The sequence below is a fragment of the Corvus hawaiiensis genome, chromosome 1 (genome assembly GCF_020740725.1).
Source record: "Corvus hawaiiensis isolate bCorHaw1 chromosome 1, bCorHaw1.pri.cur, whole genome shotgun sequence".
Classification (NCBI taxonomy): domain Eukaryota; kingdom Metazoa; phylum Chordata; class Aves; order Passeriformes; family Corvidae; genus Corvus; species Corvus hawaiiensis.
The window spans coordinates 42,398,293-42,417,877 of record NC_063213.1 but is presented as its reverse complement, the minus strand read 5'-3'; the positions used below and the strand labels follow the sequence as shown (position 1 = coordinate 42,417,877).

The following is a 19,585-nucleotide window of genomic DNA, read 5'->3' as shown; positions in this document are numbered from 1 at the left end:
AATCTGATACTCATCTATTTTATATAAACCAATGCATTTAAAAGAGAAACACTGATTTCCTAAGAGATAAAAGGTTTTGTAGTATTCTTTAATGAACTATTTTGATTACTAATTTAATCTATATTAATATTAGCATAAGATTACTTTAAGAATTCAGTAGAGCCAAAAGGAAAGATGCCAGAAAAAACAGTAGTTGCATGAGAATCTGTAACTGTATATCCAATTTTACTGTACAAGTCCAACACATCACCCTTGGGGATTTTCTTCCCTTATCAAAAAATATGACGATAAAATAAATTAGACAGGACATGGACATTAGAGAAATATTTCATCAGAGAGTGCAATGCAAAGACTCCAGATAAATGAGATCTTCAGCACATGCCATTTACCAGCCCAAACTATTGCGAGTAAAAAGAATAAAAGAGATTTTCCACTATCATAAAGGATGAAAACGTGCATGTGTTTTAAGACACATTCTTGAATAGTAGAAGCACTCTTACTGCATGCTATGAATAAACAATTAATGAAGCAACTGTCCTTAGGAATGCATTTACTCTGTGTGAAATTACCTGTCATGTAAACTCATGCTTTTCTCAAGATATCTTTGAAATTCCTAAAAACAAATTGCAGGTTGTAAAAAAAAAAAAAAAAAAAATTCTGCGAATAGTTATTAATCTATGTTAGAAACACAAATGTACCTAAGGTTAAAAAAAATTCATTCCGTACTTCAAATCCTTCCAAATGTCTGTCTCATCAACAGAAATAACAGTGATTTTAGAATTTATCACTTTTTTCATCCTCAGACTACAGGAATAAAATCATTGCTTTAAGTAATTCCTTTTCACTTTAACTGCAGCTTTTTAAAAACAGGTTAAAAACAATCCATATTTAAACGGTAGATTTTATGAGTTATACTTATTATGCGAACCATTAAATTTTTATAGTCTTTGCAGAATAAAATAATCATTGATCTTTTTCATCTGAGTACTATTAAGACAAAGGGTGTAAACATCAACTGATTAAAACATTATTTAAAATGCTTTACAAAATGCTTTATAAAATTTATTTCTAAGTAATTTCACTCATCAAGACTTGACAAATCTGAAGAGTACTTCATTTAATTTCTTTTATGAGAATACTTTGTATTCAAAGCAAAAGCCTGAGGGACCCTCAGTCCCCATAAAAGGTTGTGCTATTGCCTTTGCCTTGGGTATTATGACTTCCCAACAGCAAGCTGTCTGTTGGCTCACAGTGCAGTGTCCTCCAGAAAACATGTAAGGCAGGACAAGATGACTCTGAAAGTCTATTCTTTCACTATTACTAATCACCAGTTAAACAAACAAGCATATGAGGCATTTAGATCCTTTTGATTGCTTTAGGAACAAGAAACCACTTAAGTAAATTTTAAAGATACTCTGAAAACAAAGCTTGTTCTATATCATTTTTAGGTATGTGTAGTCCTTTTCCCAGAGGTCACTTCTAGCCTGCAACACTGCTTATGAAAATGTCTTCAAGTTTATACTCCATGGCCTACTGTGTGGCTGTTTATATAACAGCAGAGTCATGAGCTTGGACAAACAGGGTGTTTGTGCCTCAGACCTGTTTAATTATGGACATGAGAATTGGTGGAGAACAGTTAGAAGTTCACCCATTCTCACATGACAAGAAGGAACAGCCCAAACATCTCTTCCTCAGAGACAAGGTGCTGAGTGACTGGAGAGTGATACACTGCCTGAAAAATCCCGAAAAACTGGTGAACTATCAAACAGATGGTGAAAGTGCATGTACTATAAGATCAGCTTCCATGAAGAGCAACATTTAACTGCACCCAAAAAGTATATACAATCTGTAGGTGGCCAAATGACCACCAGCACTGAGGTATCTGTAAGGACCTTGAATGGGGCTATGGAACCGAACAGAGAGGGATGGTAGGTGAAGAAGGCCAAACATAGGTGATGCTATTTCACACATACTTACACAAAATAAAACTTCTAGATAAATCAAAGCAGATTAACCAAAGGCTTGGTTAATCCAAAAACTGGACAGCAACCAGGAAACAGGTACTTTATTTGCATCCACATTACAGTTACAGAAAAGAATTCAAGGATAGATATTATAATGTTCAGCAAGGTGAAATGACACAAACATAGGCTATCTTAAGGTAACCTTAAGATTTGCTTCCCAGGAGAACACACACCCTAGAAACCTGAATTTCTTCAGAAAGCAATCATAGAAGGTTAGAGCACCCTTGATACAAATTTAACTTAAATAAAATAAAACTTTTTAATTGATATTTTTATGGTATCTACCCATTTGTACTCATCAAACTCCTTGAAGGTCTCAAGGCTACTGTATTTTATGTGATGGGATGTGACAGCTCCTCATCATAAGCATAGGAGACTGCTAATTCCCTAATTGGAACATAATCCTAAAACTGTTAAAATAAGTTGTGGCAAATCAGAGAAAGGGTTGTGTTGAAAGGAACATGTAAAGATCATCAGGCCCAATCCCCTGCCCTTGGCAAAGACATCCACCAGATCAGGTTGTTAAAAGTCCAACCCAACCTGACCTTGAACACTTTCAGCAATGGGGCATCCACAACTTAATATCTTTAGTAATATCTTAATATAATATAACACAACTTAATGTCTTTAATATCTTCATTAATGACTTAGACAAAGGGATTGACTGCACCCTCACCAAGCTGGCAGATGACACCAAGCTGAGTGGTACTGTTGACATACCTGACGGACAGGATGCCATCTAGAGGGACCTAGACAGGCTGGAGAAGTGGGCCTATGGGAATCTCGTGAGGTTTAGCAAGACCAAGAACAAAGTGCTGCAGCTGGGTCAGGGCTGGGGATAAACAGATCAAGAGCAGCAGTGCTGACAAGGACGTGGGTGATGGCTGACAAGAAGCTGGACATGGCCCAGCAGTGTGCACGCAAACCCCAGAAAGCCAATCCTATCCTGGGCTGCATCCAAAGCAGTGTGGCCAGCAGGGTGAGGGAGGGGATTCTGCCCCTCTGCTCCCCTCTGGTGAGACCCCACCTGGAGCACTGCATCCAACTCTGAGGTACCAGCAGAGGAAGGACCTCTTGGAGTGAGTCCAGAGGAGGGACACCAAGTTGATCAGAGGGACAGAGCATCTCTCCTGTGAGGAAAGGCTGAGAGAATCGGGATTATTCAACCTGGAAAAGAGGCAGCTTCAGGGTGACCTAATTGTGGCCTTCCAGTACTTGAAGAGAACATACATGAAAGATCAGACAAGACTATTTACAAGAGCATGTAGTGATAGGACAAGGAGGAATGGGTTCAAAATAAAAGAGAGTAGGTTTACATTTGATATTAGGAAAAAAATTGTTTACTGTAAGGGTGGTGAGGCACTGGAACATGTTGCCCATCGGAGTTGTTCAAGGCTGGGTTGGATGAGGCTCTGAGCAACCTGGTCTAGTTGAATGTGTCCCTGCCCACAGCAGGGAGGTTAGAACTAGGTGATCTTCAAGGTCTCCTCCCAAGACAAATAATTCTATGATCATATGATTCTATGGACTTCTCTGGACAACTTGTTCCAATGTGTCACCACTCCCACAGTAAACAATTTCTTCCAATGTAAAGCTACCCTCCTTCTTTTTAAAAACGTTTCTCCTTGTTCTATCACTACAGACCCCAGTGAAAACTCTCTCCCCATCTTTCTAATAAGTGCCTTTAAGAACTGCTGAGCCACAATAAGGTCACCCCAGAGCCTTTTCTTCTCCAGGCTGAGCAACCCCAACTCTCTCAAGTCTTTCCTCATAGGAGACGTGTTCCACTGCCTTGATAATTTTCCTGACCCTCCTCATAATCTGCTTTAATAGATCCCTGTCTTTCATTGTGAACCTTAGAACTGGATGCTGTACTCCAGGTGGGGTTGTATGAGATTTGAATAGAGAAGAATTACCTCCCTTGGCCTAATGGCCACACTGCTTTCGATGCAGCCCCAGCTACAATTGTCTTTCTGGGCTGCAAGCGCACATTGCTGGGTCATGAACAATTTTTTGTGCACCAACACCCTAAAGTCCTTCTCCACTGGGCTGCTCTCAATCCTTGGAGCCCCCAGTCTGTACTGATACCAGGAACTGCTCTGACCCAGGTGGAGGAACTTCCCCTTGGCCTTGGATTTCATGAGGTTCACATGAGCCCAATGAAAGCAATTCCAAATACAGACCAGCAGTGCTGCTAAAATGTAAGATAATGCCAGGAGAAAGATAAGAAAAATTTTGTTGTCTGGGTTTAAGCTTTCAGAAGGCCCAACTGTAAGTTGCAAAGAGAGGAAAAATATTTTAAAGGAGGTTGCAAAGGGACTAAAGTTAGATGCTTCTTAACAATGCATCAATTCCAAAGAATACAATAGCAATGATTCTGGAGACAGGTCCTAGGGATCTGAGATGCTACTTCGCAGCCCCTCTGCAGTAGCACAAGTAGAAATAACATCCATGCAGTCACAGGTGACCACATTTCAGTAACACTCATTTGTACCAAGTCAGAATACAAATACTGCTTGCTGTTTATGAAACAGAACATACACCATACATAAGAATAGGCAAAGTATTCCTAGAGATCTGGATCCAGCCTAATCTGACTCAAAACTGGAAAAAGACAAAAAGCTTAATTTCATGATATCTCCTGAGCTGTAAATCTTTCCTCTGCATCAGAGAATCAGTGTTTTACTGGTATTTCAAACAGAACCCAGGGTATAGATTAAGGATTTAAGTTTATGGGAAATAAATCTGGCCAATTCAAATGACTGAGTGTTTCATACTGATGTTGATTCATCCTGTTTTGCAAGCACCAAATAAAAACATCTGAATTGCCAAGATTTTCTTGTGTTTGCTCATTGCCTAATTCCTGTACTTCTCCTGCAGATTTAATTAAACATTGTGGGCAGCAATGAAAATGTTATTTTAGTAATGAATTCCCAAACCTAGCCACTATTTTTGTATTGTTCTCTATTTTCAATAACATTCAGCTAAACAGCAATAGAGATATAGAGTGTAAAGAAGAGTATAGCTATCTCACAGCTCAATTGCAGTGCTACGTAAGGAAATGAGCAAGTCAAACCCTCTGTTTTTAGATACCTGTAAATGAGCAGTTACTCAGAGATTGGCCCCAGAAGCAATAATCCCCTCTGTCTGACAAATGAAAAATTTGGTGCACTACAGTTCTCCACCTGATAAAGGAACTTCTCACAGAAATAACATTAAAAATTAGCACAAACTATATTTTTACTGCCAAGTTGTTCTATATAGGCAGTATTCCATTTTGATTCACATCAGACTTAGGCCATTGTGTTGTTGCCTGATTATCCTCTTATGGAAACAAAGCATTCTGACAGCATATCATCACTACTGAATTTAAAAGGTTTTTATATCATGAGGAAAAATAGTCTCGTTATGCTACTCTGCTCAATTAAGCCAGAAAGCATTAAAAAAACTCGATTACGGAGTGGTATACAAAAAAATTGACTTTATTTTGTAAATTTCAGGCTGATAATGTTTAAAAAAACTAACGTGTATTTCAGAGTCCTCCTCCACTCCTCACTATCAAAACACTACTTCTTATTCATAACATCCAGAAAATTGGCACATCATTTCTGCAGCACATATCTCTCTTCTAGATAAAATAACTATCCAGGACAAGAGCCTAAGGAAAAGATTTTTAAAATCCCTTCTGACAGTTTTCTGACAGGTTTTCTCTGCATTTCCTGGCATAACCCTCCCCAGAAATACTCCTCAGCAAGCAGGTTTTCTACACTGTCCATTTCTATCAGCCATCTGGCCACAATAGGTGAAGACTGTACCTACAAACACAAGCTTCACCTCTATAAATAGAGAGTGCAGCCTTTGTGCTGCCCTGGAAGCTGCTGGGTTGTTGCACAGGAAGCAAGGAGCACCACATTGGCACTCTAACCCAAGCCTCCACTGGAGTCCCAACCTAAGCACAATGGACACTGTTAACTCCTCCTCCTTTCCCATATGGCAAACCTTAACCAGGGGAAGGTGAAATAAGAAGCTCTTAATAATGCACCTGGGACTATTGGCATAGAACAAGCAAACAGGAAAATCAGGGAACTGAACAAGGATTACTACAGATGGATTATGATAAACATATCTGCAGAGTAACAGTTCATTTCCCATCCATGCTTAGTACAACTCTGACATTACCACTGCTCTTCCAAGTCATACATTTCTAGTCAAAACTGTAGTGATGTTTCTTTCCAAAGGATGCTTATTTAGGAAATCTTCCACTAACAACATGGCTTTCATTTGGAGTTAGGGATGGAGCTTCTCAAGCAACATCGCTCTTCCTGCTTTCAACCATTTATTCAGATCTTCCACACTGAGTACCTCTTCCATTTCAGATTGTGCTCATACTACAAAGTGTGACAAAATATTTTTTAGAATTTTTTCAGGAAATGGTCAGGATATCCTTCAAAGAATAAACAAACAAGGAGTGCAATGCATTGTCCAATTTTCCACCTTGTAACGGCAAATGTCCTGGATTTCTATACTTTAAATTCTTTCTCCTGCTCAGGAGGGCTGAAGTACATAATTCTGAGAGCTTCAAAAATAAGCAAAACCTATTTTCTGATGCATCCGTGCTTTGGAGACTACAAGAAAGGTCTATACGAGATCTTTTTCTGTTGGAAGATCCATCAGCTTAGGGCTGATGCTGATGTCTTGCAAAACTAAGCATTTCCTCTTAAACCAGGGACTCATATCAATATTTTCCTACAAGTTAATTAACTTTGAGACTTTGATGCTTTGTGAAATTTCTTTGGAACAAACCATCGGCTCATGAACAGAAACACCACATATGCACATTCGCATGCAAAGACCAGCACGTTTAATGCAACTGCTAGAGCTTTGCATCTCCAAGAACTAATTCTAAGAAGTACACAGAATTACAGCTTCTCCCTCTGCAGATGAAAATACAGAAGCATAACAAATTTTTGCTAAATGATCTCAAACATTTTTCAGAACAATTTAATTATTTTTACATTCCTCTGAAAATTTTCAAATCATATCTTAAAAGGTACATACACATTATTTATAGTCGTAGTTTCTCTCATTCAATAAAACTTAGCCATTTACATCCCATCCAGTTGATTCATCTTTTTAGATCCGATAAACTTGCAGTGAATCTGGGATTCTCAGGGTCTGTTCCAGGGGGCTGTTTTCAATTTAAACAGCTGTGTTGTTACAATTTCTTTTTACATGTAACTTGAGGGTACCCATTTGCTTCACAATTAAGAGCATAGCACCTACAAATGTTCAGCTAACCAGATTGTTAATTGCTATGTTTGCTTTATGCTTTTTTGTATAAATAGAAAATGTTCCTCCTGAAACTGAATGGTTCAAAGGTTCAAACATTATCTTCCTAACTTTTCTCAGGTTACTCAGATTTTACTTTTCCCTCTACTCTGTGTCTGGGGATATTACCGATAAAGGTTTGCATACCCCATGTTGTCTCTTCTAGTCTCAGCTGCAATGATAGCTTTTGCCTTTGTGGAAATCAGTGCTGAATATTTTCTTCAGAGACAGACAGCAAAAATTGAGTTTGTTTTAGAGCAAAATCATCAGTAACAAATAAAGTAATCTTATGTTCATAATAAACTGAAATTGAGTGAAAAATGTTATAAAATACACCTTACTAGGGTTATTTGCAATACTTAAGATTAGTATCTGGTTTTATTAGTTCCTATATACATGTCTGACATTCTCCACTGGTAAGTTAGTTTTGCTTTCACCTCTCCTAATATTTCTATCCAGCTCATCTGAATCCTCAAATTCCCTGAAGATTGTCTTTAGATAAAATTAGAAGCATAACTGCTTAATAAATGGGAGCATTCCTCTGTAAACATACAATACAATGTCAGCACTTCTGTCATCTGATTTCTGAGTGGAATTTAATATATGAGCTGTGAATAGCTTATGACCTGTCCCATAATGGGGGATTCATCTAAATGTAGATGCAGCTGAGCCAGGCCCTCATTATAGTCTGAATAGATGAGAACTTTTAGGTTCACTTCACTTCATGCCAAAGTAGACACATAGCTTGCATTGCAAGCTACCTTTGTGCACTTTTATCCATGCAAAAATTGGAGAAATTGCTGATTTTTCTCCATTATATTTTGTAAAGAAACTTAGGCTGATTAGCTCAGATGCCTGTGTCCGTCATAACCAAACTCTCACACTGATTAGGATTGCAATAACCAGAGACTACTTATTTTCTCCGAAACATGTCTGAACTTTTATTCAAGTTTCCCCTTGGTCATGCTGTTCTCAAGTGAAGGCAGTTGAAAAGTGGCCAGTAAAAGGCCGAAACTCTGGACTTCCCTCTAGACTTTTGGGAAGTAGTCCGGACATGCTGCCAAACTCATTTGTTCCTGTGGAACTGCATGTGGGTCAAGAGGTCCTTAGAAATCCATTTCCTATGACACAATTTATGACCCTGATGTCCCAATCAAGAGAAATGCTAATTTATTGACAACATGAGAGAGAACATCCAGTTCAGGTGTTCTTTTATGGACCACCTGCTTGACCTGGGTTTAGCCACAGAGCATAAATGATTCTCCAATGACACTGTGCAGGATTGTCAGTGAAGTCTATGAAGATAAAGCATCATCAACAGCTAAAGCATCGTCAATTGTTCATGAAGATGCATTTTTACAAAGATAATTTTTTGCTTAAACACTGGTTTTCTCACATTCACATACTGAAGCCCCTGTCAGAATTTCTGTTTAAGGTCTAATGTGATTTGTGGGTTACCTTCTTCTTGGGCTGATAATGGTCAGCAGCTGATGTGTCCCCAAAAGTTTCGTCAGCTTGGAAAGAATTTCTGGAACTATGCAAAACTCCTCAGCCAGTCTGTACATTTGGAGGTTGCTGCTAACCATCCCTGGCATATGAGCTAAACATAGCAGCGTTCAATAATGTTCTGTTCACAAAGAAAATGGGAACACAGAGGATGATGCTGCATGTCAGCACACATGATGAGGAGGCAAAGGTCACTTTGCAAGGCATAAACTATGAGCAGCAAGGCAGGTGACAGAAGCTCTGATGACAGCATCCTCACACTCAGGACCGACATATCTGCCAAGGTGGACTTGGCAGATGGCCACACATCACAGGAAGCAGTATTTTGCATGGGAACAGACTTCAGAGTGCTGTTAAAAAGGGCTTCAAGTCTCACTCCTGAAAACTAGGCTTACTTTACCAGTGCTCTTACGAAATTATATGCTACTAAGATGATGTTCAGGAATAACATGGTTTTGATACAAGTCTATTTTTACTTTCTTACTTCCAAATTAATACTAGCATGATTTATCCACCCCTCCCTCAAAATAATTATAGTAGCAAAGCAGTCTGTGTTAAGTAGAAAGAAACTGGAAATTTATGGAGTAACACAGGATTAACAATTAACATTCATCATTAAAATTCCATTTCAGTATTACAACTAAACAATTAGCAAAACAATCTGAAGGCTCTGAACTACAGAAAATCCTGAGGAAAAAAAATACAATAAATTCTAATAGATAGATTTAAAAATTCAGCTGGCCTATTGTATTAACTACAAACAGTGATTGCAAGGCACAGCTTGTTGAAAGACCTCAACTTTGAAGCACACTAAACAAGTCTAAAGTTGAGTCCATTTCATTATGAGTTATCAGTAACTTGGCTAAACCCAGCAGTTTTTAAAACCTTGCTGCATACTAACACACTTTTAAAATTTAAAAAATTTATTTGTTACAGTAGTTCTTTGACATATTATTTCTGTGCATTTTAAGGCTTGAAGCTTGTAGTTTCTCTGTCTATTAATGCTGTGAACTTCTTGAATTTAAGACTGTATAAATAGTTTTGATGATTAGCTTATTTTAATTACTTTAAAGGAAAATGAACTTCTACAAAAGGTAAAAAATAAACATTTAATTACAGAAATTTGCTATTGATTGCTACAAATTGTTTCTAGAATGCACATGTTCTTTTACTACTCTTAATTATTTTAATTAAGATTTCTGCATGTCAATTAGAATTGGTTTGGAATGGAAAATTCCACCTCCTCTGTGTCTCTCTCGAAGTAGGTAAGCACACATGCTATTAAGAGATGGTTTTTGTATATCTAGTATATGTAAATAAGGAAAAGAGCATCCGAGAGTAATTGAAAAGGGGCATAATTCTATAAAGTCAAAATTAACGTAAAGCCAACCCAGACCCCTTTTTTTCTTTTCAGTCATTAATCATCTCAGCCTGAAACAAGAAAATTGGAACACTGATGACATATGTAAATAAAATACTAAAGAAGGAATGGGATTTCTAGAATCATACATAGCATGACTAAGTAAAATAAAGGAGAAATCTATCCTAGTTTAAACCTAAGACATGAGAAATAACACACCTTAACCTGTAAAAAATACCCTGGATTGTTTGCCATTGAATAGCTCATACAGCAGCTAACGCTCAATAGTTCTCATTCTTACTTTAAAAAAAAAAAGAGTTTTCTTCTTTAGGGTCTGTAAATTTTTAGTATTTCTCCAGAAGTGTGTTAAAGATGGGATGTAGAATCCCATTGCTCTGACACTTTCCCTGTCTGAAAGTTGCAGTGAACTGTAAGTTAGTGAATCTCTGCACGTCCTAAATTACTGTGGGAAATCCACAAGCTCTGGGACTGAATATGGCCTGAAACTTTATTGTGTGTCACTTGGGATCATATAATTTTTTTCCTTCTACATTTCTTCTGACTAACTCTGAGGTAGGCTTCAATTTATGGCCTATCAGTGTTTCTGAAAGAGCTATTTGGCCCTCAGTAAGGGAGAGGATATTCCAGGTTTAATGGAGTACATAAAATCCTGCTTTGTGCCCTCTTGAGTCCTCCGTGGAAGCTGTGGCTCGGTGAGGTGGCCCGTAACTGTTCGGAGTGTACTTACTGCATTGAAGTTGGGGAAGAGATTCACTGCTGCGGCAGTGTCCAGAGGAAACGGAAGGAACGGCTTAATATCCAGCGATGGCTGCAAGGGTGGTGCAGGAGGACGCACGAGGGCTGGAAGAGCAGGGCTCTGGCATGTACCACCTGCACGTACAAAGAGACAGAAGGCATTCAGCAAGTGCTGTGTTTAGCAGGAGGGGAAAAAGCCAGCACACACACACACACACAAAAAGCAATAACAAAAAGACAATAGTGGATCAAACAAATACATTTTGACTTGTCCAAAGATTACTGCGTTACTGAAAAAAAGCACAGCTGACTCAGTGACTGAGTTGGTTAATTTGCCAGCAATTGCTTCAGGTTTCAGTCTATCATGATGAGAATTACCTTATAAACCATTTCTTTCCATAGATAACCTGGAACAATAGTTCAGCATATGTCTAACTTCCCCTGAGAGGTTCAGCTTGTCTCATTCTCTTATAATTTCGGGGTTTCATCCTACCCTGTTGCTCAACCCTACAAAGGCAGATTAGTCAAAAAGAAAAAGAACAACTTGCTGTTCGGCTCAGCAAGAGTCATGTTATTTGCAGACTTCTGATTTTTTAATTAAATGCTCACTCATGGAGCCAACCACTTCAGTTTAAACCTAAACCTCAGAAACACAACATACCTTGCTGCCTCAACAGTTGATCAATACAAACCTAAAAATAACAGTTTCAGGAGCCACTGAAATTCTGTTTATGGGAAGGTACTGATGAACACTTTCTGCTCTTTGCAAGGGGTGGAGCTGATTCAGACTCTGTGCAGCAGAAAGCTCCTCCCGGCTAACCACCAGCTCTGTGGGAACGTAATGCAAATGAAGAAATCCCTTTGCATACCAATAAGGCACTACCTGTTTGCAGCGGACCCTATTTTGCTTATTTGTTTGCCCCTGGCCACAGCCAGTTACAAGCTGGAAGGATCCAAGTTCATTCTCTGCTTTCAATGTCTCCTATATTTTGGTTGCACTCCAAAACATCAATTCCCTGTTAATTAAAGACTATTTGGATCCTAGGAAACTGTTAAAATATGCCAGTGTTCTTCTAATCTGAGAGGCAGGCAACAGACTGTAAAAACCTGCTGGTAAGAGTCCAAGAAACATTGAAAAAAGTAAGGGGAGTTTTACCCTACTCACTGAACAGAGACACAGGCAGACAGATCAACAGAGGGAGAGATCCAAAATTGGTTTCTTTTTTAAGTCTCATACATACAGATGTTTCATTAGACAAATTGCATACATCTTTTAAGAGCCCAAACATAAAATAGTCAAAATGATATATGAAATCTCTCCACATTTGGCCAGCAAATTTGCTAACAAGGTTTGTCATATTATACATCTAACTGAGGGCTATCCACACAGGACTTAATTAACCAGTTGTAGAAGATCATCCAAGTTGTGTTTCTATGTATAAGATCAGCTGGAGCCAAATTTTGAAAGACTGTAATTTTGCCAACTTTCAACTCCTCTGTGAAGAGTTTCACTAAGAATCACTAGTAAATTAAAGGTAGTGGATTAGGGGTCACTGCAATCTTGTGATAGTTTTTTTGCAAAGAATAACTGCCATTTTTGGAGTAGTTTCTACATGGTACCTCAAGGTAAGTGTATAAGAAATCAGTCTTTGAATGCAGCAGCTGAAGATATAGGCAAGAGAAAAGCAGAGGGCAAGCAGCTCTGCTTTCCACAGCTCACCAGTACAGAATCATCAAGTATTTGATTGCCATTGCTTTGGCAATTGCTACCTTCCCATGACATTATCACAAAAACACTGTAAAAATAAATTTTACAGGCCAGAATGATGATAAGGTAGTGTTGAACATGCCAATAATACTACCTCTGAATAGGAGACTCATAAAGGTACTTTTTTACATGCTGGAAATACTTCACTTTACTTATGTAAAACTTTCACACATCATTAAAGGAAGAAGTCACTCTCACTAAAAGAAAAAATACAGATTGCACCTGAGATTGTACAGAATCACACAGAAATTTCAAGGTGTGCATTTGCCTGGCAACAGCAAAGAATTTGAAGTTAATTAAATATTCTGTAACTCACAAATGCAAATGTAAACTGGACTGAGAAATGTCACCTGTGCTCAGGGACACAGCTCATTATCTCAGTGCTATGGAGAAGAGCTTCACAGGTTCAGATTACCTAGAGCAACAGCATTGGTATCCCAAACTCATCTAAGATACCACGCCACGAAGGATGAAATATTTCTATTTTGTGATCCTTCTTCATGGCATGACTCGGCACTCACACACCTGCTGCTGCCAGCCAGTGCAATGCAAAGCCATCTGGGGACAAGAACAAGCTTTAAATGGAAAAATCCAGCCAGCTCTGCAGGACCTTGGCTGGGATTCAGAGCCTCTGGAACAGAGTTTAAAATCTACCACAGTCCTGGCTACAGTGGCACAGAAAATTAGTATGTTCAGGAGCACAGCTGCTCTCTGTTTTTTCAATAGTGTCAGACATGTTCCTAAATGATGGAGCATGTGAGAGGCATCATGAAATTTGAGCCTTTGCTTAAAAAAAAATTCTCTAATATTTATGGCTGCAAAAATTAGCTTCTCTTTCCATTTAACAGACACAGAGTTGTAGTCTAGAATCTGCAGCAGAAAAACTGAAGCAATGGCAACCATTTCTGTGACTCAGCTTAGCTTGGACAACCTTTGAGAATGCCAGTGTTAACTATTTCACACCTAATCCAATAGCACAGGGATGGAGAGGGGTAGAAGCCCACAGGGAAGAGTTCTTGAAGAGTGTACACAGATAAATTCCAAGTGTTACTGAATGTTGGATCACAGGGAAGAACCATAAAATTTGCTTACAATGGTTTTGGTGTTGTGTAGGATAAGCTTCTCCACAAAGACATCCATAGCACTCCCTGAGCAGGTGCAGCACTGCTGATCAATGCACAATGAGGGTGAAAGTTCAGTGACAGCCTTTTCACAAACTTTCTACTAGCAAGGGTTGGAAAACACTGACCAATAAAACTAGGATAAAATCCCACAACACTGATAGGTTTTGTTCACAGCCTGTGCTTGATGCTCTGTATTATTATTATTAATATTATTATTATTGTTATTGTTATTATTATTACCTGAAGTTCAGAGAGACAACCTTGTCTTTATGAGGAACATGCTACAATTACTTAAAATTACTAGGATACTAGTGTATTTTCTAATTCCAGTCTTACAAGTTAATGATATTAGTGTCTACTGTCTTTCCAAAGAGAACATGAATGTTCAGACATTTGAGAAATTCATGTTGATATCGATACCTTAATTTTCTTTGGAGGGAGACGAAGAATATTACAACACAGAAGCTTAATTAGCTCAGCATTTTGACCAAGTCTGAAGAAAACATTTGTTTCTTCAATTTTCAGGCAATTTAAATCACAGGCAAGATAATCTCTTGGACAGAGACACTGGCTATACACCCAAAGTGTGAGCATACAAGTTTGGAGAAAAGCTTGCCACAAACCTTTGCCTCTTCCTATATCACATTGAGACTGTTTTTGAGAACTCCCCCAATGTCAATCAAACTGTGCATTTTTGCACAGGGGTGCAGTTCTGTGTCTCCAGTTGGGACTAGACATTTTGCCCTGCCACTGGGTAATCTGCATTGCAATACAACACCATGTTCTGGGCACAGACAGCCTACGTGCTACAAAGCCATGTGCGCAACATGAGGTTCATGCTCCTGGTGACACAGCCCAGTCAAGTGGGTTCTCCTTCTGAAACCACTGGTGATACGAACTTCATCAGCACAAGACCTTTCTTGTCTGAACTAAGGGAATATGGCAGAAATAGATGAAGAGATGATTCCTGCCCATTCTGCCTCGAACTGTCCACTTCATATGGAATTGGCACATTTTATTTGTTTTGAGTAAGAATGGGAACAGATACTGGTGTTGGTCCTTTGCCCCATTTCCCCTTCACTCCATTTTGACTTTAGAGACCATGTTTCACTATGGAACTGAAAATACATTTTAAAATGAGAATCATTCAAAAAAAAAAAAAAGAAGCCATATGTCTTTAAAAATGCTAAAGTTTTAATCTTAACAATTTTTTTTTTTGTGACAATTCTTTACAAAAAGCAAACACCTTCTGGAGGAAATTTTGCTTTCAATGAAATAGCACTTACTGAAAAGAAGGCTTCCCATGCAAATTTTTGTGCTCAGTTCACCTGAAATTTTCCTTGGATCAGTGTTAGGTAAAGAGTATAAACAGCTGTAAGTACTGACCCTAAAATCTGGATTAAGAGAATTGCAAAGACTGAATATGCACAAAGGAAACCAAAGAAAATAGCCCTAAACAAGCATCACAGGACAGGGTGATTTTTACATACAGGCTAATAAATAGCAAGTTTCCTTAATGTTTTTCAGGGAGGCCAAGATCCCCATTCTTCAGGTTCCCTAGCAAACAGCTCAACAATTTGGCAACCACCTGTTGCTTTATTTTGTGACTTGGCTGTAGATGAATTTATGTTACATCTTTCTCTGCACAGTCTTTCCTCATGCACACTCTCATTCCCAATCCTTTAAGTTTACACTTAACTGCAGATTTAGTTTCCAGAAAAAGAATCACAAGATGCATTATCAAATAGTCTCTCCTAAGGAAGAATCTAGCTCAGATTTTGCAGACACAAAAATGTAGATAATTTTTTGCAATGCATTTGAAATTTGGAAGAATGTAAACTGGGCAGAAACTCTAAACTAATACCCCATTAATCTAAATCTTTTGCAGTTCTTCCATCACTAACTATTGCCACCATAAACACTGAGTGAAAAAGCAAATCTCTGCAGAATTCCATTTTCATTCCTTCATTACACTGCAATTTTTTCCTTCTGACCACGTGCACAGCCATTTTGAACACAGCAAAGACACTAAACTAATGTACCATTTCCCTTCCTTCCTGGGGTCTGAGTTGGTTTTCAGGATCATAATGTGGTTTCTCCAAGATATGGATATTTCCATGTTTTACACCCCATCTCACACATCTCTTAATATTTCCATAATAACTTATTTGAGGTCAAAAAAAATACACACATTCTATCTTGGCAAAAGCTTAGAGAACCTTTTGGATGGTATGACTCAGTGGAGAAGCTGGGAAAGTACCACACATTTCCAACTGAAAAGTTGACTTCTAGGTAGCTTTAAAAGATAACTTCAAAAGATAGCATTAATATTTTTTTATATAGGATCCTAATATCTAACAGTTCACATGCAACAAGCATTACATATCCTAGAGACCCCAAGCCAAATTTTCCTAGAAAATTTTCAAGAATGCTGACTCAGGCTATTTTGAAGTATTAAAGGGAAGGGATATGTGGGGAGCTCCTGGTCTAGCTTATAAATATTAAAAAGCTTACATTTGGATAACTCAATATTAGCTAGAACTTTAAAATTGTTATGAATTAAGTTTGCTAGTGGGCCAAAGAGAAGGTATATTTGGAGGGATTTCTTCAGAAAGACAATAAAGACACAAGCATTTAAGAATAGCAAGCTATCCATGATGAATAATGCTTTTTCATGATACAAAATACCAGATATCACATTTATATTTTCAGGGAATCTGATAAAATAGGAAATTTTAAGACATCAAAAACCAAAAGAATAAACTTCTCTGGGATATAACAGAGAAAATATGACATGAATTGTAGATGTAGCTTTTGGGAATTAGTTTTAAGTAATTTGTCATGGCTCATAGCCACTAGGGTACTCCCTTTTATCACTGTATGGTAATCTTCATTTTTACAACAGATACTTTTCTCAAAAACTGCTGAATTGTCCCTTTAAAGGTAAATTCAGTTCCATAATAAGTGATAATTCATAATTCAGTGATCTAACCTGGGATGGAAAACTGAGCCCCACTTATCACCAAATTATTTATTTGTAGTTATTGTAATACAGTGACTAAAATATGAACTCAGCATAAAGAAAATTAGCTAACATGTAACCTGTATCTCTTAGGTGCATAAACAGATAAACTTGTGATTTTGAACATTTCATTTTTATAGGTTACATATTATTACATATGAACTGAAAGGAGATTAGGTGTAAATAAATGAAGTGATGCCTCCGGAGAATTTATTGCTCAGAAAATCTATTTATAATGTTTGAACTCAGCTTCTTGAAAGGGGTTTTTTATTGTTTTGAGTAGTTTATTTCTTTTTTAAAATTTATTTCTTTTGGAAGGGGAAATGAGAATCTTAAAGTGCTTTTGACTTCTGTATTGTTCACAGACTCTTTTTGGAGAGTACTTTCATTATTTAATAATCTCAAAAAAATTTTAAAAAATACAATATCTGCATTTAAACACAATACTTTAACATCTAATCACTCTTAGATCCAGAAAAGAAAGAAAAAAACCCAACTGTATTAAATATTTTAAGCCCACTGAAAAAGAAAAGCCTTCAAAATGGGCCTCCAACCACACCAGCCTCGATCCTGCTGGCTGTCCTGAGGATGAAGTACACTGTGTGGCCGTACAAGCTTTCCTTTCACAGGTTTTGCTGATAGCAATGCTAGCAGTGGCTAGTCACTTTGAAGAGGATGAATGCAACACTGTCTCAGCTGTGGAGATCTGTGAGTAATTGATTTTTCAGTTCAGTGGCCAAACCAAAACACAGAAACAATTAGGGGGGAAAAACCCCACCGTCATGTCAGCTGAAACTCTTCTTTCACCCAAAATAATACCTTATAGTTCCTACTTAGATACTTAACTGCTTTTATTATTTAAATATTACCAAATTTCAAACATCCAGATCCAAAATGACAAAATGACAATTCAAAATGACTCATTACAAAAATATTTTCTTCCTTTTTTTTTTTTTTTTTTTCCCAGATTGGCACCAGTCAGTACCCACTGTTTATTTATAGACAGAATTTTTCAGCACATACACTATTCACCTGGAAAGTTTGAATCAACTCTGGTCATTTACTGCTATTCAAAGCATTATTTTTTCTAGAGAAAATATTTCTTCTCTGGTTCCTGCGAAGTGAACTAGTTTAGAAAAATAATTCTTTTTATTGTTATTATTGGTTTTAGAAGCCTGCAGCTATGCATCAAATAATGTCTTTTAAAGTCTTTTCTTTCACACCTACTAACATTTTGAAAAACATAAGATTGTATATCCCAATAATTTTGATTGAAAAATGTACTCCTCTAGCTGTACAGAGAAGTACATTTCTTCATTAGTAGAAACCTGTGAAACTACTATTACAATGCTCGACTGGGAAAATGCAGAGACAAATTTGCATGAGTACTCTGATATCCATTAACTCCTGTCATTATTTCCTTTACTTTGCTAAACAAGCTCAGCTTTCTGCTCTCATTTTGCTACCTTCTTCCCTCCTGGTCCTTTACCATCATTCATCTGCATTGCAGGCAGGTGGGCCCACCTTACAGACAGTGAAGTCCAGTCTGACTGGATGGGATTGAAGTGCTCAGCATTGTGCGGATCTTACCCACCTCAGGCCACAAGGCTAATTAATGTCAGAGCCCCCAATAACCCCACAGAGTACCACCCCTTCTGCCCCAGATCTAGAATATGCTATGGACCACAAGAAACACTCTACTGAACAAAATACTGGTGTGTTTTGTTTTGGTTTTTTTACATAACAGCTACTGAAAAACCATGATCTGAACTTCAGTACTTAACACTGTCAAGCAAGGAATTTGCCTCACTATGGGCCACATCCTATATGGATTTTAAATTGCACAAGGGCAGAGACTTAGCTTTTTATTTTAGCAACATGACCTACCTAATTGAGCTCTTCAGAATCCTTTGGGCTTTTATTGCAGTTGGTCAGACAAATTTGGATTTTTTTTTTTTCCCTATTGAAAACTGTTGGATCACTGAAAGTTAAATGATCCAAAATGTATGCTCCACTTTCTGTAAAGTTCTGTCTGTTTCTAGTATAAGGAAACAACTAGAAATTCTCCAATTTGGTCAGCATGCTTATTACCAGCTGTCCATACCAAGTACCAACCATGCCAAATGCCAGAGAATCAGAAAGCCCAAGACTGGAAGTTATGGCTTTGGAGAAGACAAACTAGAATGCCCATGAACCTCAGCTCTCCTCTTCTTGAGAATGAAAGAGCTTTTAATTTCCATTTACCTTAAAAAAAAATCAAATATAAAATACCCAGTAGCCTTACTTTTTTCTCCATGCAATTCCAGTATTAATTCTCTGAGCACTTCTACCTGGCAGGAAATTATCCCCATTTTTCAGCTAGGAACCTAGGACAGACAGCAAAAGTCTTCTTCTCAAAGCTCACACAGGAATCTGCGGCAGATCAAGGACCTGAGCTCTAGGTCCTCAAATTCAGTGCTCTGAGCACAGTAATATCCTTTCCTGGTTGTAGGCTAATAGCAAACTGAACATGCTTTCACTTAGCCTTAAATGATCTCACACAAAATGTCAAAACTTGTTCTTCCTTCGGTGCCATAAATGCTAGAGGGAAGATGAGTTCACCAGTGAGTCTACACCTGCACTAATGATTCTATTTTCTTTCAGCAAACTATGTATCCCCAGCTCTATCTTACAGTTATTTCCCATACTGCTCATGTT

The 19,585-nt window shown here is 37.9% G+C and overlaps 1 protein-coding gene across 4 annotated transcripts in view; it reads right to left on the bottom strand.

The window, feature by feature from the left end:
* Positions 1–19,585, bottom strand: part of ZNF385D (zinc finger protein 385D) — a 427,739-nt gene that overhangs the window by 129,172 nt on the left and 278,982 nt on the right. For all 4 annotated transcript variants that reach the window (XM_048302099.1, XM_048302081.1, XM_048302090.1 and 1 more), the window contains one exon: positions 10,967–11,109. In XM_048302099.1, coding sequence (XP_048158056.1) covers positions 10,967–11,109 — 143 coding nt within the window. The remainder of the gene's footprint in view (positions 1–10,966; positions 11,110–19,585) is intronic.